The sequence below is a fragment of the Cebus imitator genome, unplaced genomic scaffold, assembly GCF_001604975.1.
Source record: "Cebus imitator isolate Cc_AM_T3 unplaced genomic scaffold, Cebus_imitator-1.0 Scaffold5, whole genome shotgun sequence".
Lineage (NCBI taxonomy): Eukaryota > Metazoa > Chordata > Mammalia > Primates > Cebidae > Cebus > Cebus imitator.
Window position 1 is genome coordinate 2,234,895 of NW_016107320.1, and position 24,252 is coordinate 2,259,146.

At 37.2% G+C, this 24,252-nt stretch overlaps 3 protein-coding genes across 3 annotated transcripts in view; 2 read left to right on the forward strand and 1 right to left on the reverse strand.

Annotated features, from left to right (window-relative positions):
* DLC1 (DLC1 Rho GTPase activating protein) overlaps positions 1–24,252 on the forward strand; it is a 546,175-nt gene that overhangs the window by 25,178 nt on the left and 496,745 nt on the right. The gene's annotated exons all lie outside the window — the stretch shown is intronic.
* On the forward strand, positions 3,866–4,278 carry LOC108309276 (40S ribosomal protein S26-like). The gene has a single exon (XM_017535522.2). It carries the CDS (start codon positions 3,866–3,868, stop codon positions 4,211–4,213), a length of 348 nt encoding a protein of 115 aa, XP_017391011.1. The 3' UTR covers positions 4,214–4,278.
* Positions 13,759–15,194, reverse strand: CUNH8orf48 (chromosome unknown C8orf48 homolog). Its single transcript, XM_017535535.2, has one exon. It carries the CDS (start codon positions 15,035–15,037, stop codon positions 14,183–14,185), a length of 855 nt encoding a protein of 284 aa, XP_017391024.1. The 5' UTR covers positions 15,038–15,194; the 3' UTR covers positions 13,759–14,182.

Here is a 24,252-nt window from a genome sequence, read left to right on the forward strand (position 1 = left end):
ACCCTCACACATCCTCACCCTCTCATCACAATAGAAAACAATCCACTATCTTCCCATGTTCAGAGGCTGTCCTGCTTTTTCTCAGAAAGTCTGAATGTGCATAGTAAACCTTTTCATACCCTCTTTCTGTGTGGGGGCATCCACTTCTACTCTCCAGTTAAAATAGTTAATACTGCCTAATATAAATTAAAATAGGGCCTTAAAAGTTTGAAACCCATTATGCAAGACCTATTTAGAGATAAGATGTTTATCCTTTCTGCCCTCCCATGAGCTTTGGTCATCAGTTTTGTCATCTCAACTATATTTTGCATGGGAGTCCATTTCACCTCTGCAAGATGGCTTCAGGGATTGGCACAATGAGCAGGAAGTTCAGGCAATGACTCCCACCACTGAGGGCTCTTGCTTTACTTGCTAACTGGCTGTGCGCCCTTCTGGCAAGCTTGTGCTTTGAACTGTGCTGTTTTGTGTAAGCTTCAGTTAAAAATTTAGCCAACCTCAGCTACTCAGGAGGCTGAGGCAGAAGAATTGCCTGAACCCAGGAGGCAGAGGTTGTGGTGAGCTGAGATCGCGCCATTGCACTCCAGCCAGGGTAACAAGAGCGAAACTCCGTCTCAAAAAAAAAAAAAAAAAGTCTAGCCAACCTAAATCAGAAATTTGTAATTGGCATATGGGAGTATGGGATCGGGGCCCTCCTTAAAGTGATCCTGGGTCATGTGTCTCAGCCTAGACCATGTGTCTGAGATTAACTCATGTGTCTTGGGCCCAGCATAGTCCATGACTGATGCTAGGCTCAGAGGAATAACTCCTATCCTGTCACCATTGTTGTGTGTCTCAACCAGGCACTGGCCACCGTTCTAGAGAGTGCTTAGGAAATCACTGATACAATGTGTAACATATGGGGGCACTGGGTGGTTGCTCACCTGGAGCCCTCACAATGTGCTATGCAGAGGGCCACACTTCTAAAAGGAGCGGGCTCACTAGGACATTATAAAATGTTTTTGTTGCTGCTGCTACCTATGCCACTACTGCCCCAAAATAACATTTAATGTTGTGATATAAGATACATAAATATACATACTTATGTATACATGTATATATTATATAATATATAGTCTATTAAGTATATTAAATATTAATATTTATATTATATTTTTATATATATTCATATTTTTATTTTATTTTGTTAAAATATATTAGTATATTTTAATGTTATATAAAATATGTTTTATATTATAAATGCTTTTATATTATATTAAATATAATATATAAAATATATAAATATATTTTATTATATATATACATATATCTAAAGTCAGACTTGTGAGATCTGACTTTACCTCCAGGTAGATATATATGTATGTGTGTATATATACATATATATGCCCCCAGTTCCTGAAATAGAGCTCCTTACACCTTTAACATGGGGGTGCTAGGAGACTCTTTTGTTCTAATATTTGTTCTTTGACCCCTGGTTTCTGGCACAAAGCTCCTAAGATAATTGTAATTTATGAGTGATAGGAAAATCCAGCACAGAGTTCCTAAATCCCTGAACAATTCCTAGGCGATAGGAGTCTCTTTTGTTCTAATGAGGTGACTCCTGGTGGGCATCTGGAAAGCCTCTGAATGGGAGCTGGTTGCCAGGGGAACCAACCTGTAATAAAAGGTTGAAACTTTCAGCCCCACCCCCTCAACCTCTGAGGAGGGGAGTAGGACTGAAGGTTGAGTCCATCACCAATGGCCAATGATTTAACTAATCATGTGTAAGTAATGAAGTCTCCACAGAAAACCTTAAGGACAGGGTCTGGAGGGCTTCTGGGTTGTTGAATACATGTGGCTACCTGGAGGATGGTGCACCTGGACAGGGCATGGAAGCTCCACTCTCCTTCCCCCACACCTTGCCCTATGCATCTCTTCATCTGTATCCTTTCTAATATCCTTTAGAATAAGCCAGGAAATCTAAGTGTTTCCCTGAGCTCTGTGAACTGCTCTAGCAATAATTGAACCTGAGGAGAAGGTCATGGGAACCCTATATTTATAGCAGGTCAGTCAGAAGTGTAGGCGACAATCTATTGCTATAGGCATCTGCAGTGGGGGTAGCTTTGTAGGACTGAGCTCTTAACCTGTGGGATCTGACTTTAACTCCAGGAAGATATGTCAGAATTGAATGGACTCTAGGACACCGAGTTTGTATCCACTGAAGAAATTCTTGGCGTAGCGGGGAAAACCCCACACATATGGTGTCATAAGTGTTGAGTAACTGTGTAAGAGAGTAGGAAAAAACAGTCCATTTGTTTTTTCCTTCAGAATTGGTGTCAGTGAAGTGAGATTTGCTGGAATGGCTCTGACTCACTGAAACATGTGGCTTGGGATGAAAAAGGATAGCCTTTGATTAGAGAAAGCAGAAGCTATTGATTCCTGGGTGGCCATGTGGTCATCCTTGGTACAGAGCAGCAGCTGTGCTGAGTTACTAAAGGTCAAAGTTACCAATGAATTTTAGAGTCAGAGCCAAATCCCAGGGAGTTGGTTCACTGGACACAGAAGGAAACGCAAACTAATTTTTAAAAATAAAATGTTGAGTGCATGAGAGTAAGAATTATGCTTTGTTTTTTTCCTATTTCTAGAACCTGATCCTCTCAGTGTTATAGGAATAAAGATTTACGTTTCCACCCCTATGTCCCCACCTCCTGTGGTACATCCAAGGAATTAATTTAAATCAACTAGGATCTTTAAATCCAATAAAGCAACAATTGTCATGGGTGACGCTCCTAACCTTGAAGATAATAATTTGACCCCCACCCCAATTTAGACCTCTGAGGATGCTGCCCCATGAACCCCACCAAAACCCATGTAAGGAGCTGAGTAAAAGATTGAAGACAACTATTCTCGGGAGAAAAATAAAATGGAAATTGTACTTGATATTGCCTATTAAGTGTATCTGTGCCAGATAGGGTGGGGATTTTGTGTGTGTTAGACCAAGTGTGAAATAACAAGTAGTATTTTCATGGGGAAGAAAGCTTATTTATGAAATCAAATTTTTTTGTTGGGGGGGAGGGGTGGGAGGAGATGGAGTCTTGCTTGTTGCCCAGGCTGGAGTGCAATGGTGTTATCTCAGCTCACTGCAAACTCTGCCTCCTGGGTTCAAGTGATTCTCCTGCCTCGGCTTTCCAAGTAGCTAGGATTAGACACGTGTGCCACCACACTCAGCTAATTTTTTGAATTTTTAGTAGAGATGGGGTTTTACTATATTGGCCAGGCTGGTCTGGAACTCCTGACCTCAGATAATTCACCCCTTAGGCTCCCAAAGTGCTGGGATTACAGGTGTGAGCCATCATGCCTGGCTATTCATTTAAATTAAATCTTGTTTGCAGTCATNAAAAGAGACAAAGAAGAAAACTACATAATGGTAAAAGGATCAATTCAACAAGAAGAGCTAACAATCCTAAATATATACGCACCCAATACAGGAGCACCCAGATACATAAAACAAGTTCTTAATGACTTACAAAGAGACTTAGACTCCCACACAATAATAGTGGGAGACATTAACACTCCAATGTCAATATTAGACAGATCAACGAGACAGAACATTAACAAGGATATCCAGGACTTGAACTCAGATCTGGACTAAGCAAACTTAATAGACATTTACAGAACTCTCCACCCCAAATCCACAGAATACACATTCTTCTCAGAATCACATCACACCTACTTTAAAATCAACCATATAATTGGAAGTAAATCACTCCTCAGTAAATGCTAAAGAATGCAAATTGTAACAAACAGTCCCTCAGACCACAGCGCAATCAAATTAGAACTCGGGATTAAGAAACTAACTCAGGTTCTTTCTCTGCTGCGCGCTTCCAAGATGACAAAGAAAAGAAGGAGCAACTGTAGTGCCAAAAAGGGCGGCGGCCATGTTCAGCCTACTTGCGGCACAAACTGTGCCCGATACATGCCCAAGGACAAGGTCTTTAAGAAATTCATCATTCAAAACATAGTGGAGGCCGCCGCAGTCAGGGATATTTCTGAAGTGAGCGTCCTTGATGCTTATGTACTTCCCAAGCTCTATGTGAAGCTGCATTACTGTGTGAGTTGTGCAATTCACAGCAAAGTAGTCAGGAATCGATCTCATGAAGCCCACAAGGACCGAACACCCCCAACCCGATTTAGACCTGTGAGTGCTGCCCCACGACCCCCACCAAAACCCATGTAAGAAGCTGAGTAAAAGATTGAAGACAACTATACTCTGGAGAAACATAAAATGGAAATTGTACTTGATATTGCCTACTAAGTGTATCTGTGCCAGATAGGGTGGGGATTTTGGGTGTGTTAGACCAAGTGTGAAATAACAAATAGTATTTTCATGGGGAAGAAAGCTTATTTATGTAATCAATTTTTTTTTGTTGTTGGAGGGGAGGGGTGGGAGATGGAGTCTTGCTCTGTTGCCCAGGCTGGAGTGCAATGGCGCTATCTCAGCTCACCGCAACCTTTGCTTCCTGGGTTCAAGCAATTCGCCTGCCTTGGCTTTCCAAGCAGCTATGATTAGAGGCGTGTGCCACCACACCCAGCTAATTTTTTGTAATTTTAGTAGAGATGGGTTTTTACTGTATTGGCCAGAATGGTCTGGAACTCCTGACCTCAAATAATTCATCCCGTAGGCCTCCTAAAATGCTGGGATTACAGGCATGAGCCACCATGCCTGGCTATTCATTTAAATTAAATCTTGTTTGCAGTCATGTCCTTGGCCTCACAACTTGCATAGCTGTGTGAAATAAAAAGTTTAGGCATCTGTAAAAAATAAATAAATAATAATAATAATTTGAAGCTCTTTACAGGAAGAAACTTAAAAATACAAGCAGGGTAAATATAACTGTCTCCCAACAAATTATATCCGCTAACCACATACACACATATATAAAGCCCAGATACAGAGAAGGAAACAAAAACCAAAAACAGTGGTCATACTTTGACTCAATCAGAAATAAACAATCTATTCAAATAATGGATGAGACAAAAACATTAAAGGGTTTCTTCTGGCCAGGTGCGGTGGCTTGCGCCTGTAATCCCAGCACTTTGGGAGGCCAAGGCAGGAGAATCACCTGAGGTCAGGAGTTCGAGACTGGCCTGACCAACATGAAGAAACCCTGACTCCACTAAAAACACAAAATTAGCCAGGCTTGGTGGTGCTTGCCTATAATCCCAGCTACTTGGGAGGCTGAGGCAGGAAAACCGCTTGAAGCCAGGAGGCAGAGGTTGTGGTGAGCCGAGACCGTGCCATTGCACTCTAGTCTGGGCAACAAGAGAAAAACTCCACCTCAAAAAACAAAAAGGTTTGCTTTTTCCCTATACAGTATAGGATCTAAATTAGCTTAGCATCTCCTGAGATGGAACAATTGGCAAAATTTTATGGCACCAATTAATACTGAACTCAAATCATGGCTATATTCAAGGATCCTGTTAAATTTAACCAAGATATACCTAAAATCTGAAGAGAATTATTGAACATAAAAGAGAAATGCCTTACCTTAACTACTGCAAAAAAATACATGGCCTAAATTCTTCATAATCATAGAACCCATTACTCTAAAACATACTCTATGGACATAGACACTGATCCAATGCATAATAAGCTATAATTAGATGCAGTCTTTGTCATGTAAAATAGGCTTGGTAAGCTGGGGCTATATAGACCTCCATCCCTTCTATCCCAGTAAAATAGTTAATACAACCTGCTATAAATTAAAGCAGTCTTCAAGGAATGAAATCTATCATAAAGTCCAATGTAGGAAGGTGTTTATCCTCCTGCTTCTCTGGTAACAGCCTAATTTGGACTGTTCTTAAACCTAGAAAGAATTAATGGTGCTTCATGGTGGGTCACCACAACCTTAATGCCATGATCCTACCCGTGAAGGCCCCTATGTCCAATATAGAGTCAGTAAATTTCATTTAATAAGCAAGTGGTAAGTACTTTGCAGTCAGAGATATTATTAATATGTTCCTCTGTTCAGTGCCTTTTTCACCTGCCACACTTAGCCTTCGCCTTCAAAGGGACACAATATGTCTTTACCAAGCTACCCACAGGGCACTTGCACAGCTCTATCATTGCACACAATCCTTGCAAGGCAAATTTTTATTGGGATAACTACTAGGCATTAACCACGTCGAACTTTCTCCAGTAGCACACATACAGCATTGTACTGATCATACCTTCCTCTGGGGAGATTCATTTGACACGCTCACTGAGGACATACAAGTACTCCCAAAAAGATAAGCATTTCTCTTCACATAGCACAGGGCCCTACACACCAGTTAAATTCATGAAAATTATTTGGTAAGCTGAGGAATTCTGCATCTGTAAGAAATAGCAGTTGACTCTATCAGACCCCACAATGTTAAAAGAAGCTCAACTTTTAGAACTTTTCAGGATCTGGAGGCAACAAATTTCTATGTTTATGTTTTTTATATATTTCGATGTTTACATTCTCATAAATTTTACTGAGGCCTATTTATGCTGTTGCAAATTGTTCCTCCTGGAATTGTGTCCTCTGAAACAAAGAACTCTAGAATCTGATCAAATTGCAGTACAATAGGCACTCCCATTGGTCATCCCTCTCCCTGGCCCAGAAAAATCCTTCACTATGGAGGCTTTAGCATCTTTTCTCAAACCTTCAAACCCCTTAACTACCTGGAAATCCCTTGGGATTTCACGAATGCACAGCAATGGAGGTTTCTACACTTTACTTAGAGTATTAAAACTACACGTGATGTGTCTTACTCAGGAGCTGCTGCTTTTCATCGCTTAATCCAGACATCCTTGATAAAGAGTGGGATCCAAGGGCAAGCATATGTAGCTGAACTTTAGGCAGTCAATTTGGGCAACAATTAGCTCCATCTATGCACTTGTATAGGCCATTTCCAACTGTCTAGCCCTCTGGCTCTGCCAATGGTAGTAACAACAACTAGTTATCCAAGATTTGCTCCTTTGAGGAAAATAACTATGAAAAATCTCTTGCCACATAGAAAATATGTTAAGGTTACGCATGTCTCAGTGCATACTCAAACCACAATATAAAGTCTTCTTTATACCGTTCAGAGTTCCAGAGATTGCTGATAATGACAAAGACACTCATTTTACTTCTCAAAATACACAATGCTGGGCTCTCAAACATGTTGTTCAGTGAACTTTCACTGCCCTTACCAGTTTCAGGTGACAGGCGTGAGAGAGCACTATTATGGTACACTGAAGCTAAAATTTAATTAAATGATACATAATGTATCTCAGTCATCAGTCAAGCATCAGGGATAAATAGTAACAAAAATTATGACTAAATTTTTTTATGTTTAACAGCTGAAAGCTTTCAAGCCCCATTCTTCTGCCCCATATCTGCACTAACTGATAAGAAAGCCCATATGCTCCCTTATTTGGTGTGGCAACACATTCAAAACATGCAAGTCCCCGCCCACTTGTGGGAACCATCCCCCTCAGCCCCACCTCCTAATTATAATAAAAGCCATGCTAATCTCTTTCCTAACTTTCAAGCTATTTTCAAATCAGCTTGAAAACCTGCCCTTCCTACCTCCCTCCTAACCCTCATTACGTGAGTAAATAAACCTTCATAGTCTCTCAGTACATATGTGGCACCATTAGTCCTGATATCTAGAGAAAATTTTGAATGGGATGACTACAACATACTTTCTCCTAAACATCAATTAATACTTCAACAAACAGTGGCTCATCAAAATCAGGCCTTATGATTACATTAGACACTTTGATGGAAGTTTGCAATTTTCACTGTAATTGAGTTGACTGTAAGTTGGAAAATTTCTGAATTCTCTATTCCAAAGAGTAATTATCAACTGAGAATAGAAGTTCAACTCTGTTTTCATTTTGTGTTTCTCAAATTAACTCTTTGTGTATTTATTTTTCGTCTGTCACTTTCAGGCAAAATTGAGGGGGAGCTCACACCCAGTCCCAATCCTGCTTATTTTCTGCCTGTTTACTGTGTTGCTGCAGAATGAGCTAAGTCGCTATATTAGACTTCACCATGAAACAAACCAACATGTTTTAAATTGGAGGTATTCTAAGTTGGGTATCCTAAACATTCCTAAACAGTACTGAGACTGGAGTTTGAATGACTCAGATGTTCAGGATTGAGCCTACTTTTCTCCCAGTCTGGCATCATCACTTACTTCTGTTTCCAGAGTTTCATTACTACAATGCTGTTCAATAAACATATTCGTTTCTAGGCACAGAATTTTAGTCTATTTGATAATAAATCTAGATAACAAAACATGAAATAAATATTTGTATGATTTGTATACAATAATCACATAAATTATACGTTTGTATAATTATGTACTAAGTTGCTAGACACATATTTAGTGTTGTATCAACAATTAGGGAAATATGTGACTTCTTGATGAACTTTCTATTTCACCTGTATTAGAATCTCTTGGGTGCAGCTGTCAAGTATTTGAAGAAAAGATATCCAACCCCTTTTGAATATATTCAGGAATGAAAAACATATATATTAAGTCTGAGCATTCAGAATTTTTATCCTATTTCAAAATTTCAAAAAGTCATCAAATACTTCTAAAATTAATAATAATTTTCTACTTGAAATGTGTATAGCCTAGAAATATCTTTTTATACTTATTGTTTAAAATGAAAAATGCATTAATTAGCTGCTTACTTTGTGGAAAGATCTCTTATCAAAAAGCTTTATGCTAATTTACCACTGAGGAAAAGAATGTGTATATATACATGCCGAAAGGGAATCCAACCCCTGGTGAGATAAGAATTAAATTACAGAAAACAGTCGCTCAGAAAACTGACAGATAGAAGTACACTAGAGTGTTATTTTCTTCTTTTGGTGGGGAAGATATATTCAATTTCATTGTTAGGAAGCACCTCCTTTTTAGCCATGAAACTTTTGTTGAGCACCATCACATGTGAGGCACTGTGCTAACCACCGAGGAGATGATGAATGATGGAGGCAGTCACTAGTCTTGAGTTGCTCACAAGTAAAAGAGAAAAGCATATTAATTAAGCCTCAAGTGTCATAAAATGAACTTTTATATTAATGTCATATGTGAATTTTATATTAATGTCATAGAGCACATAGGCTACTGACTTTAATTCTGATTAGTAAGTGCTTAAAGGTTATGAGTACAAAGGTGAGGCTATGAACACAAATGCTGTGTTTAAGCATATGCCAAACTACAAGATTATCTCAATGGATGCAGAAAATACTGACAGAATACAAAATGCTTTTATGATACAAACATTCAATAAACTAAGAATTGATGAAAATGCCATGTATGAAAACCCATAAGTAAAATCATTCCCAGTGGTGAAAAACTGCAAATTCTTCCCCTAAGATCAGGAACAAAACAAAGATTCCACTTTCACACCTTCTATTCAATATAGCAATGAAAGTGGTAGCCAGGGCAATTAGGCAAGGCTAAAAAGGCATCCAAATTAGAAAGGAAAACATATCATTATGTTGTAGATATACTCTTAGGCCTAGAAAACTCTAAAGAATCTGTTTTTTTTTTAATTGTTAAAGCTAATAAATGAATTCAGCAAAGATGCAGGATACAAAATCAGCATGCAAATATCAACTGTATGTTTATACACTAGAAATTAAAAATACAAAAACAATTTTTAAACAATTTTATTTAAAATACCAACCAATAGAATAAAAAATTATGAATAAATAAAGGAGGCACAAAACTTATATGATGAAGATAACATAACACTGATGAAATAAATTTTAAAAGATGTAAAGCCATCAATATGCATGAATTGGAATGCTTAATATTGTTATATGATAATGTTGCCCAAAGCAATATACAGATTAAATGCAATCTCTATCAAAAGTCCAATGGTATTTTTTACAGAAATAGAAAAATCTATCCTAAAATTCATATAGAATCTCAAGGAACCATGAATAGCTAAAACAGTCTTGAACAAAAAGAATAAAGAGAGAGATTCCACATTTCCTTATTTCAAAACTTATTCAAAGCACAGTAATAAAATAGTGTGGTATTGGAGTAAGGTTAGACACAGAGACCAATGGAACAGAATTTAGAGTCCAGAAAAACCCTTATTTCTATGATCAACTGATTTTTCACAAGGGTGCTAAGACTATTCGATGGGGAAAAACAGTTATCTTCAACAATGGTACCAGAAAATACTGAATGAATAAAATTAGATGCTTAGGCCATAAACAAGATAATTACTCAAAATGGATTAAATACCTAACTATAACATGTATGACTACAAAACTCTTAGAAGAAAACATATGGTCAAACTTGCATGATCTTAGATTGGGTGTTGATTTCTTAACATATGACAACAAAAGCATAGGCAACAAAAGAGGAAATAGATAAACTGAACTCCATTAAAATTAAAAACTTGTGTGTATCAACGGATACTACAAAGAGAATGAAAAACCCACAGAATGAGAGAATATACTTGCAAATCATATATCTGATAAGAATTTACTATCCAAAATGTAAAAATAATTCCTGCAACTCAGTAAGACAGGCAAATCAATTTAAAAATGGGCAGAGGATTTGAATAGACATTTCTCTAAATGAGATACATAAATGACCATTAATCACATGAAAAATGCTTAGCATCACTAGGCATTTGGAAAATATAAATCAAAGTATGATGAGATACCACTTCACAGCTACTCAAAAAGCTATAATTTTTTTAAGTGGAAAATAAAAAGTGTTGGCAAGGATGCGAAGAAATCTGAATCCTTGCAGCTTGCTGGTGGAAATGCAGAATGCTGCAACTGCTGTAGAAATAATTTATCACTTCCTCAAAAAGCTAAACATAGAATTACCATGTGATCCAGCAACTCTGCTTATAAGTATAGGCCCAAAAGAATTGAAAACAAGTGCACAGATACTCATATGCCAATATTCATAGCAGCATTATGCACAATAGCCAAAAAGTGGAAACAATGCAGGTCTCCATCAGCAGATGAATGAATACATATACATGTAACATATATATACAATGGAATATTACTGAGCCATATAAATGAGCTTCTGATACATGCTACAACTTGGATGAACCTCAACACTAAGCCAGACACAAAATGACAACGACTGCATGATTCCACTGGTATGAAATATCTCAAATAAGCAAATTTATAGCAATAGAAAGTACATGCAAGGTGACCAGGTACCAGCACCAGGGAGAGAATGGGGAGGTATTGCTGTACAGGTCCAGAGTTTCTGTTTGAGGTGATGAAAAATTCTGGAAACAGTGGTGATGGTTGCACAATATTATGGATGTAATGCTACTGAATTGTACCGTTAATAATGGTTCAAGTGACAAATTTCTGTTATGTAGATTTTACCCTAAGAAAAACAAAAGGGAAAAAAAGCAAGGTGCTGAAGAGAGCACATAATAAATTATCTTTGGTGTTTATATTAGAATAAAACAGCACTGGAAGAATAAATAAGAAATCAATATAAGTGGTTATTTATAGGTAGCATCAATATTCAGCCCCTACACAATATAAGGTTATATTGGTTAAGGTACAGAAATACCTCTATCCTGGTAGGTAAATGTCCACTCCCTGATTCTGTGAATTCTCTCCATCTGTGCTCTTATCCCAAGATACCTGACTGCACTATGGCCCAGCAAGTAAAGAGCTAACCCTGGCAGGACAGGGGTCTGGTAGATTAGTCTAGAATGAGGTTGGATAGTTACAGGGTAGAGGGGAAACCTTGTAATCTAAAGTTTCTAATATTCTTTTGATTTTTAGTCATAAAAATTGGAAAATAAAATTTGAGGGCTGAAGGAAGACAACGAAGAAGAGGGAGAGTATGCCAGGTGAAAAGCGTAGTTAAGAGAATTTAGGCCAAAGGTGCACATAGAAACTATGGTGACACAAATAACAAAAGAGCTCAGGGAAGTACTGGAGAGGCTTGAATACAGGGAGAAGGGATTATGAAAGAATAGAAAGGTAAAGTTGGGCCAGATGTTAAAAAACCACTATGTGACCTTAATTAGTTTGAACTATTTCCATAGCAGAGATAAACCATTTAAAGTTCTGTTTTGTTTTAAATCAATAGAATTATTTGAACAGATTTGTGTTTTAGAAAAATAATTCTGGGCTGGACACAGTGGCTCATGCCTGCAATCTTAGCACTTTGGAAGGCTGAGGGAGGAGGCTTGCTTGAGCCCAGATGTTCCAGATCAGTCTAGGCAACATAGCAAAACTTCTCTACTGAAAATAAAAATAAAAATAAATTTATCCAGGCATGGTGGCATGTACCTGGAGTCCCAGCTGCCAGGGAAGCTGAGGTAAGAGGATCACCTGAATCCTAGAGGTTGAGGCTGCAGTGAGCAGTAATTGCACCACTGTGTTCCAGCCTGGGTGATAGAGCCACACCCTGTCTCAATAATAAATAAATAACAAATTTTAAAAAAGAAAAATAATTCTGAGAATTGTATGCTGACATCTGAGAACTATTTGCTGAAAGTCTTGCTGAAAAATAGTTAGCTTGGGGTTGAGTTGAAAAAAGAAGGGAAGAACAAAAGATGACTCAGATTTCTAGCTTCATTGACTAAAAGGGTGGAGCGTGACCTTTAATGGGGGAATTTTAAGTGGAAAATTATTCAGAATTTTGATTATATAAAACATGAATATATTGAGATGTCAAAGATAAAGCATGACATAATATGAATTACAAATAAAAAGTTCTTATGAAAATGGTAATGGTTCTTTTCCATTTAGAATGACTTACTGAGAGGAAATATGCTAAATTTTAAGTGAAAAATAGTATCTTTATATGTAAATGGAGTTCTTAAAGAGTAATACTGAAATACAATAAAAAAACTCTTCTGTACTGATTTTTGCAACCAAATTTCTTTTTCACTGAGATACTTCAGGCGTTAGACATGTGGAAAAGTGATCTCCAGGCAATGCCACTAATTCTATGATTCTGTATTTTTATAGAGGAAATAAATAATAATGCCTTCTCAGAATGCCACCTAATATTTTTTCCCCATAAATGTGTTTTCAAAATGCCATGGTATTCCTTGGGGAATAATACTGTTTCCTTATTACGTAAATTTGGATGAACAACAGAAGTTTCATACAATCTTCATGACTAAAATGGCTGTTTAGATAATTTGTTAAAGCATTCTTCCCTCAAAACTCAACACTTACCTCCAGCTCTACTTCTTTTTCCCCCTACAGCTAAATTTTTCAAGGAGTACTCTACATCCATATTCGTTATTTACTTATATTTTTCCTCAATCTACTTTATCTATCCAATTTCTATAGGTGAAATGGCTTTTGCTACGGTCAACAGTGCCCAATACATGATTAAATCATCTTTACATGGCCTCTCTATTGATTGATATGGCTAATAATCATCCTTCTTTAAATATTTATTTATTAGCATCTATGACACTATACATTCCTGATATCCATGGTCCCTTTGATAATTATTTTCTCAACCTTTTATGCAGGTTTATTTTCATCTACTTAGCCATTAATTGGCATTTCTCAAGAGTTGGTATCAACCCTGCATACCTTTCCTCTGAAGAGCAAAAACAAATAATCAAATGTTTCCTCAAATTGTCAATGTATATGTCCAAAAAGCACCTTATATGTCCAAATAATCATACGCCTCATCGCTCCCATCAAACACAGTCCTCTTCTGTTCCTATCTTAATTAAATTAATGATCACTCATCCTGGCACACAAGTCAAAGCCTTAGTAACATTTCCAACATATACTATTTATTAATAACACCATTTGGTTGCCAAAGACCGTTATTAAGTTTCTCTTACATTCCCATACTACTTTGCTTCTGTACCATCAACACCCTGGGCCAAACTACTAATGAATCTCTCTTGGAGTTTTGTAAAGGTTTTGTAACTATTTCAACAACAACAATGACTTCTATAATCAGAAAAAAAGGGAAAGTTCTTAGTCCTCAAATCTGTGAAGGAAGCATAGCAGTCTTTTGTTAGTTTCTCAAGTGCCGGTAGAAATTATGGTAGCTACTTAAATACACGACAAAGACATATATATATACATTACACATTATCATTGACAATCACCAGTGCTGGTTGGATTAGAGTAAGTGACTTGCAAAGTGGCAGAGAAAAGAGTAAATGACAAGCACTATTTCCATCTTGCTACATCTTCTGCTCTGTATCTGATCTTTCTAAACCAGAGTATCTGATGCGACTTTTCTCAGTCAGTCTTTTCCAGATTATTCTGGGGTCATCTGAAAGCCTGGGGAAGTCTCGATGTGCTTCTCTAATGCGGGTGAGAAAGTCTTTGGTATGAAGATGTTCATCTATTTTCTCTTGAAGTAGAAGTGACTCCAGTAAAGTCTTCTTTTGTTTCAGGAAGGCAGACAGGGCCAGTTCTGCTCTTTTCCTGTTACAGGCGGGACACTGAGAAGATACATGTTGCTTAGTTGCTGCACCCTGTATTGCTGTTGTCCTCATGTTTTTAAAGTAGATTCTGTTCAAAAGTTCATCAGGGACAGAACCATTTAAGGCATCTCTCTCTGAAGCCTCCGCATCCAATCCAAGATGCAGCTTTTTATGTCTGCTGCTCTTCTTTTTAGAATCCCCTCTACAATGAATCAAATTTATCTTCATGGTGCAATAGGACTGCAGGGCATTCAATTCTTCATCACGTACCCGAATGATTTCTGTTTGACGTTTGGTGTCTGGCTGGTACCGTTCAAAGTTAGAGTCTTTGTGCTTGAGGTAGCTGATCCATTTTTCACTCAACTTCTTTTCATAATTTTTGAAGTCCGAAAGCTCAGACTGTGTGTCTCCTTGTTCTAAGCTTAGAGTCTGCTTTTCCCTCTCCAGTTTGCTTCCAGAGGTCAGGGGAGAGGACTTCCGTCTTCCATAGGAACTGAATGAACTGGAAGTTTGTACCCCGTCAGTAAAGGTCTTCAAAGTCTCAGTCTCATCAGAAAGGTTTGCCAGAGCATTTTTGTCCATTTGGGCCAATTCTGGGCAGACGGCCATCACACTGCATCAGACTCGGCTCCTCATCTCCTTTGCCCAGGTTAAGACTGGCTCAGGAAACTGTCGGGAGCTGAGCTCTCCGGGAACAGCTCTCTGCTTGCCACCAGCTCTGCAGAGCTCGTCTTCCGGGAGACGCCTTCTCAGCTGCCTTGGCAACGCGGACCGCTCATGCGCAGTGAGTGGCCACAGTGCAGCAACCCGCCTCTTCCTCGGCGCGCCCCAGCGTTCCTGCGCCTGCGCGCTGCTTGCTCTGAGTTGGTTCTGCCTTCTTCTGCTCTGCTGGTTGTTTTTGGTGCTAAAGTGGAGTAGTCAAGGAGAAAAGCTTGCAAACACTGTTGCCCAGGGGTCAGACAGGTGGCACACGTGTGTGAGACCAATACAGTTAGGTAGCCTGTGACAAATCCGAACGTGTACGCCCGCCTAAATCCATGTAGATTTAAAAATCAAGCAAAACTGCTGGACAAGATGCACAAGCAAAAACTTGTCTGCCAGGTTTATAGTCAGGAGACACCTCCTTGTAGACCATGTCTTTGAAGAAAAGTCAAAATACAGAAACTATTCTGCAAGAAGCAGCGTTCTGTGCTCCAGCACTCTGACGACGTTGAAGTTTGGGCGAGGCTGTGGGGAGAAGAAACCTGAATTTCCCAAACCTGTTTCTCTGGCCTTTTGTCCCTATAGGTCCCCTCTGGCTGGCATATCCTGGCCCGTCCTCACTCTATATGGTTAATTTCTTCTCCTCCTCTGAGTCCCATTTTCTCATGGAAGGCTGTATAATACCTACCCCTGCCCCCAAACTCTTTCCAAACTTTTTTAAAAATAGTGTCCAACTGTAAGATTTCAGCTTTTTTTTTTTTTTATAGTGTCAACTGTAAGATTGTATGAGTATCTGCATATGAAGGCTGAAGGCAGAATTATGTCTGTTACCAATTAATATGTGCCCAGCAATCAGCTAACACATAGCAAGAGTTCCGCAAATCTCTGTTGAGTGAATGGCTACAGAAATAAATAAATCTTACCTTACACAGGTGCTGCAGAGGATTTGGGGAAATAAGTACTATCAGCTCAGGGAAATCCAACCTTTTTTCTAACTGAATCCCCAAACTTAGGCTATTATTCAGGATATATTTTTTTATTAATTAAAAAAAAATACCTAGTAGAGTTTTATTATCGTGAGAAATTATAAAATGTTAACTCTAGAGATGGACTTTTTCTAGTTCATAATAGTTCCTGAGTCTTAGTCAATGTCTAGCATAATTTCAAGAGACTAGACAATCTTCTTTGTCAGTTTTATCTCACTTTCTTCATGTGTGTGTTGTGGGTTAGGGGGTATTATGCAGGTTTAGCCATATATGGTCCACAAGTGTTCATTTTGGCAAAGAGTGAAAAGTCAAATATTCAAAAAGCATCCCTTAAAATACATGAGTCAGCTTCCTATTGAAGATAAGTAGACTCCAACTTCATTTATTCAATCAAAATTGTATTTTATCATATAATGGTAGTCTTTAAAAAAGAGGTAGCATGTAATTTGTAATTCCAAGTAATTTCCAGTAGGGCTCAATATTTTCATTGTTTGTCTTTATTTCAAAGCTCTACCTCATTCTCTGAATATTTACACATTGATATTTACACACGATTCATGTTTTATATACATCTTATCCATAACATTGAACAAGGGAGCTATACTTGAAATAAAATCTATTTGTGTCTTCTAATATGCCAAATATCTGAGGTAATCTCCCTTTTTTAAACTAATGTTTTAAATTTCTCTTTTTTTTTCTTTTCTTTTTTGAGACAGAGTCTTGCTCTGTCACCCAGGCTGGAGTGTAGTGGCGCGATCTAGCTCACCGCAACCTCCAGCTCCCAGGTTCAAGTGATTCTCCTGACTCAGTTGCCTGAGTAGCTGGGATTACACACGTGCGCCACCACGCCCAGTTAGTTTTTGTATTTTTAGTAGAGATGGAGTTTCACCATGTTGTCAGGCTGGTTTCAAAATCCTAACCTCGTGATCCGGCCGCTTTGGCCTCCCAAAGTGCTGGGAAGACAGGCGTGAGCCACGGCATCTGGCCTTTCTTGACTTTTAAAAATAACTTTATCCTAGAAGGAGGTACACCTGGGTGGGAAATTCTATAATTTATAATTTCTTTGTAATATTCAGCATGACCCAGTGGCTAGTTTTACATTCTAGTAAGTGTATTATCTAAGGAAGTAAAATATTTCAACAGTACTATATTTAACAAATAAGATTCATGAAAACACAATTCAGTTTGATTTTTAAAAAATATGAAGAGTAATAATTTTCCTTTAGAAATCCCAGGCTTCTTGCCATCTCTCAGGGCTGTTGGGAATATCAAAATCTTTTATGGACCAAGCTGTGGCTGAAGGCTGCTTGTGGTGCGGACTGGGAGATAAGGAGAATAGAAGAGAAAGAGTCCATCAGGCTCCCTTGGCTTAACCTTACTATGCCCTTCCTGTTACTCTTCTGCAGCTACTGTCTCTTCTTCGTAGTTCCTATTGGAGAGTAAGGCCAAGGTTCTTCTTCCAGCTTTTTCCTTAATGATCAAGAATGCTTTGAAGCTGTAAGGCTAGCCTCAGAAAGAAGAAGTTAAAAGAAATTCGTCCTGTGATTACCCCTTCTCTCTTGCTTTTCTTTCTTATGGAGGGAGAAAAGAAAGCTTTCAGCATCTGTCGCTCTGGCAAGCAATTCTCCCATCAGATATTATAACCATTTCCTTGCTGAGTAGACATTTAGACGGTACCTCTTCTGAGTCATTGTGGTGTGCAGAGTACAAAGTGAGAATCTAGTTGAAGAGAGACTACCTTGACAGAGTCTTCAAAAATATTCTACACTTTACATCAACTTCTCAAGCTGTGCATGGTTCAGTGGATCCAGCAAGATGAAATGTTTAGCGCTTCTTCTAGGGGGTTAAGTAGAATGTGGCAAGAATCTCATTGTTTGAGGGCCATTTTTGTGAAGAAAAGAATCTTGCATCGTTCATGATAAAAATTTATTTTATTTATAGTTGTGCAACATATTTTTTGTGGTTCAGTGGTTGTTCTTTTGCCTCACAAATATCTCAATCTTTCTATTCTGTTTTCTGCATCTTTAGTTTTATTATTTTTTTTCTGAAATTGATTAATTGCTTTGTGAATAGCTGCCTTCTACTTTAATTATTATTTTTTTGTAAAAGTAATAATATAGGTTTACTGCAGATATTTTGAAAAGAAAATAAGCCACAAACACTGATTTTAAGCAAAAGTTATCTGTATTCTGACTTCCCAAAGATGATTACTATAAACATTGATAAATTATATTTTCCTTGACTTTCTTAATTAAAATCTAGATTGTATTGAATTTTGATTTTATGAACAATTTTTCCAGTTAGTAATAATATGAACCTTTCCATTCATTGTAAAAAATTATTTTTTGACATAATTTTAAAGGTGGTTTTGCCTTATTTGATTTATTTAACAAATACATTCAGACAAGGTATTTGTAATTTTTTGCTCTGAAAAATTATTGAAATAAACATTCATTTAGCTAAATCTTTACATTTGTAGCTATATGTTTGGGGTAAATTCCAGAAATTATAACTCATGGGTCAAAATGTATGCACATTTTTAATGCTTTTGAGATCTCTATTTCTCTTATAGAGATAAAATTGACAGATCCTTCAAAAATATTCTAACCTTTACACCCAGTTTTGCAAGTGCCACTGTGCAAGATTCTGTGGATAAATCAATATGGAATGTTTAGCTCTCTCCTAAGAGACTAAGTTAAAGATGCCAGAAATCTCGCTGTGAGGAGCTGTTTCTGTGGAGGAAAGAATCTTACATCACTCATGATTTTTTAAATGACTTTAATTTATAGTTGCTGTACACCATTTTTCTAGGATATAGTATTATTTTGTCCATAAATACTTCATTCTATATCTCTTACAAATTAGGCCTTTTTAAAAACATCACATTATGATCACATCTAGCACATAATTCCTTAATATCATCTAATAATTAATCCGTGTTCAAATTTCTCTGACTGTCTCAAAATTGGCTTTCTGCAAGTTGAAGTGTTAGAATCAGGATCCAAACAAGGTCCACTGCCTGCATTTGGCTAATAGAGTCTTCAAGGCTTTTACTTCATAACAGTTCCAAAGTACAAATAATTTTTATAAATGAAAAAGTTAAAAGAAGCAAAAAGAGTAGTTCAGTTTTACTCTCTGTTCTTGCCATTATGTTCCCTATAAGTAATCATAATTTTGGAGTTTTTGACTTATATTTCTTGACTTATATTTCAAAACATTTTTTTGAAAATATAAATACATCTCTCATAAATATGTGTCCCCGTCTTATAAAAACAAATTGATCTACTCTAGACATTGCTTTGTTTTTTTCTCTTAAAATATATTCTAGATATCCCTTTACAACAGCGTATAGACATCATTCTCATTTCTTTCTATGATTGCATAGTATTTCATTGTAGGAATGTACCATAGTTTATTCACACATTTTGATGGGAATTTTGCTATTATAAGAAATCAAAATGTGCTTTGTATCTGTGGAGGTATATTTTCAAGATGAATTTTAGGAGTGAGATTACTATATCAAAAGATAAAGACATATGCAGTTTTCTACATACTTCCAAATCCTCCTCCATAGGCAGTACACATATTACATTTCTGCCAGCAATGTATGGGAGCATCTGTTCTCAAGAGTCTGACCAGCAGGATATGTTCTCAAATGTATGGATTCTTGCCAATCCAAAGGATAGGAAATGATAACTCAGCCTAATTTTAAATTGAATTCCTCTTATTAGTAATAAGAATGAACACCATTTCATGTGTATAAAGCCATTTACATTTCTTTTGATGTGTATTGTATATTCTTTTACCTATTTTTATAGAAATTTTGTTTCTTTCTTTTCAGTTCTCAAGAAGCACTTCATATGTTGGAAATGTTATTCATTTATCTGTGACATGGTTCCAAATGGCTCTTCTCAGTTTGTCTTTCTATTTGTCTATGCTGTGCTTTTTCATGTAAAAGTTTGATTTTTCTCTCATATATCAAATTTATCGATCATGTTCCTACTTGCCCTTGGATTGTTTATACTAGCTTTTATTTTATTTTTTTAAAGTTACTTTTATTTAAATTGACCCAATTCCTTCCTTTAGTGTACAGCTCTGTGAATTTTAACACATATAGGTTCTATAAGTACCACCCAAATCAAGGTGCAGAATCCCCTGTTCTAACTCCATTGTTGGCACACCCTCAGCCCACGCGTAACTCCTGTCTCTCATAGTTTTTCCATTGATTTTTTTCCGTGGTTTTCCAAATATACAATCATATTATCTATAAGTGAAGATAGCCTCTTCCTAATTTTTATGTCTGTAATTGCTTTGTCTTAGATATCTAATTTCTTTGACTAATATCGCCAACACATTTTAAACAAATAGTAGAGTTAATAACTTTACCCATTTTTTAAATTGAATATTTTTTGTCTTGGATTTACAAAACATATAAAATATATCATAGTTCTGAAATGTTTTGAACTTAAAAATTCAAGTAGTCAGAATTACCTGCATGATATAAAATTTTCCTGTAACATGCTATCATTGCAAAGGTCTGGTAGACAGATCAGTAGGTAGATGAATAGACAGATGAATAAATAAATAAACAAAACAACAACGTCTCCAATTAAAGATTTTAAATAAATTTGCCATCTATATTTCTTCAATATTATAAGACTATTACTTACTTTACCTAGTTTTGCATTTTAAAAAATTAAGTTTAAGCAAAATTAAATCCTTCACATGTAGTGGCTTTTCATTTTTAAATAATTTCAACTTTAGGAGGATGAAGCACTAGGATCCTTTACGAACAGGAGTTCCAGCCTGGCCAACACCGTGAGACCCCCTTCCCAACCTGGTTTCTACCAAATGAAAAACTTAGCCAGATGTGGCTGTAGTTGCAGTAGGTGTGGCTGTAATTACTTAGTCAGGTGTGCGCTTCTAGTCCTAGCTAGTGAGGAGGCTAAGGCACGAGGATTGCTGCAGTGAGCTATGATTGCATCAGTGCACTCCAGCCTGGATTACAGACAAAGCAATATTATTCTGCCTCAAAAAAAAGGGAAAACACTTTAAATATATGTATCTAATTTTTTCTAATTATAGACAAATTGATTTTTGTGTGGCTGTTGTAATGTGAACTAGCATACAAAATTTGAGCCTAGACATGTCAAATGTCCCTATTTTAATCAACAAATTTTTGAGTTAAAAAAATATATATAATCTCAGTGACCTTTTTGTAAAGGATATTATCACTGAAATCAAGGCATTTGTAGGGTTGATTCCTTCTAAGCGTTGTGAGGGCTGGATCTGTTCCAGGCCTCTCTCCATGACTGGTAGATGGTTGTATTCATGTTCACATGATGTCTCCCTCTGTGCCTGTCTCTATGCCCAAATTTCCTTATTTTTTTTTCCACAGGACACTAGCCATATTAGATTAATGCCCATTCAAATGGCCTCATTTCAACCTGATTTTCTCTTTAAAGACTATATCTCTAAATGAGGTCACATTCTCAGATACTGGAGGTTAAGATTTCAACCTAAGAATGGTGATGGGGGAGGAGGAGTACAATTTAACCCATGACGTGTAGGTTATGTGAAAACCAGATGAAAGGCTAATTACACAATCTGCTTTTGGGGTTGAATTTTAGTATGAAAACTGCTGGTGATTTTCTAAGTGAGAAAAATAAAATAGTTAAATATAGGAACCTACTTGTTAATTAAGAAGTATATTTTAGGTGAAAGTCTATGGGGGCTTTGTGAGAAGGGGGCCTTATATTCTCTGACACTATCATGAACTTGTCTGGCCAGACTACAGAGTGATTGCTCACATATAATGTTTAAGTAAGAAACTATTTTAAGTATTATTTTTTATTCGAAAATAAGTGAAATTATTTTTACAGTCCTTTTCAGACTGGTATATTTCATAATTTTTAATGTTTTTAGGCATTAGGCAATGATTTCCTACTATTCTGAGTAACAGGTAAAATTTAAAACAAATGTGTGTCCTGTATTACTCAGCCATGTTAGAAATAAATATACCCAATATATTTATGAGTTGCAATGAAACTTAACAACAAATAATGTCAAATATGAATTTGAATTGTATGATCTCTTTTGCTACTTTGTTTTGGAAATTCCATGATAACAACATAATATACATGTTTTCTGACACTAACCCAATAGATAGCTGTCTTATTTACATTCTCTTTATTGTAGTTCAATTTCAGAGTGGTTCTGGCCATCTTTATGCAATTTTATAAAGTTAGGTTCCTCAGCCTTTGGGCAATGCTATTGAACACTAACCTTGGAATCTAGGAAATAAATATAAATGGGATTCTAAATATAGTGTGTTTCCTTTCATAGCACAGATGATGTATGAAATGAATATAGGAATGTGTCATTAATTTGAATTTGAGTTACATAGTTTTGTGTTTTCCTTGGGTAGAAGGGTAGAAGGATCTGTGATTATGGATGACAGAATTGGAATTTACAATGATTTTCCTGAAAACTGCTACATAGAATTATTTTTCCGCTACTCAGTATCTTTGCAAAGCATTTTACTGTAATTTTTCTACTTACAATGTAAGCTTTCACTGTAAAATGAATATTCATATAATTGCATAGTGTTGAATGACATGGAAATTGCAAATAATTTCATTTGAGATGAATCTTTCAGTAAAACTATTTTATTAAACTGTTCAAAGTAAGCATAAAAATATCACCCTTTCCTAGAAAGACAGCTATTGTAATAAATGGAGCTCACAGGCTAAACTCATTTTATCTCCTTATTTTAGATAGGCATTTTCCAAAAACAAACTATATCACTGAATAATGCAAGACTGTTTCTTTAGAGCCTTCCATGCTTAACTTGAAAGCTGTCAACCCAGGAGGCTGAAACAGAGCAAGATTATGAATCCTGAGTGAATGGCTCATTCTTTGCGCCCATGCTTTTGCTGCATGCTGCCATGTGGTACAAGGCTGAGAGGTATGCACTATGATAGCTAATGAAGCACTTCCTTTATATTGCACTGATCAGAATTCTTATTTGAAGCCCATATATTATGCCACTGAAATCTCACAATGTTAGCTTTTGTTCTGGCTAGGAGAGGCAGTTTCTTGTCCTTTCTGTAGCTAAATTTCATGCATCAAAGTTGTTAGACCCTTTACTAATATGTGTAGCTCTAAGACATAAAATCAGCTTTTGCTATGTTTGCAAGAACGTTTTGTTTTGTTTTTGTCTACCTTTTTAATTACAGCACCCTTTGAAGCCAATCATTTATAACTTTGAGGCCATTGAGAGATAAAAGTCTTGGAGAAAAAGTCATTGGCACTCCTGAAATCACTAATCTATGTAATATATAGTGATACAATTAACATTTTAAGAACAGAGGTTGAGAAGAAACATAATTTAGGATGAAAAGAATGACATCAGATGGACCAAAATTAATTACACTGTGTAATCCTTAATGTAACTGAGAAATATTCAGTGTGACCTATTTGTTATATTTAAACATATTATTCTTATATGGTACTATGTGATTAGGACCTCCTTTCCTTGACTATGGTTAGATTATGTGTCTCGAGGGGGACAATCCAAGATGGCCGTTTAGGAACAGCTCAGGATTGCAGCTCCCAGTGAAAGCGCAGAGGGTGAGTGGACGCCGTGTTTTTATTGCCCACAGACTAGGAAACTCCCGGGCAGAGGTGCTCCACGCTCACCAGCGCGGCTGTGCCGGCCAGCGCCGCTGCTTTGCCCCGCGCGGCTGCTTTGTCGGCGCCCCGGAGCCGCAGTTCTCCCTACAAAATACACCGGTCCGGGGGCCTTTTAGGCTGGCGATTGGAGCCACTGGAAGTCGCCCATACGCTGGTTCAAAAAGGGGACTGAGCAGAGAACCAGGACAGTAGATTCCAGGGCAAAAAAAAGAAAAAAAAGCGCCACAAACGTCAGTGCCTTAAGCCAGCGCAGTGAGTGGCCACAGGAGAAAACAAACAGACCCCGGCGCCTCTTCAACAGGCGACTGGAACACCAACTTAAAAAAGGCTCTGAGGCAGGGAGCCAGACGATCAGGCTCAGCTGGTCCCACCCCCACAAAAGAACAGCAACCAGAAACTCTGGATTGAGAGTTTCACAGCAAGCGCAGCTGAACCCGGGAC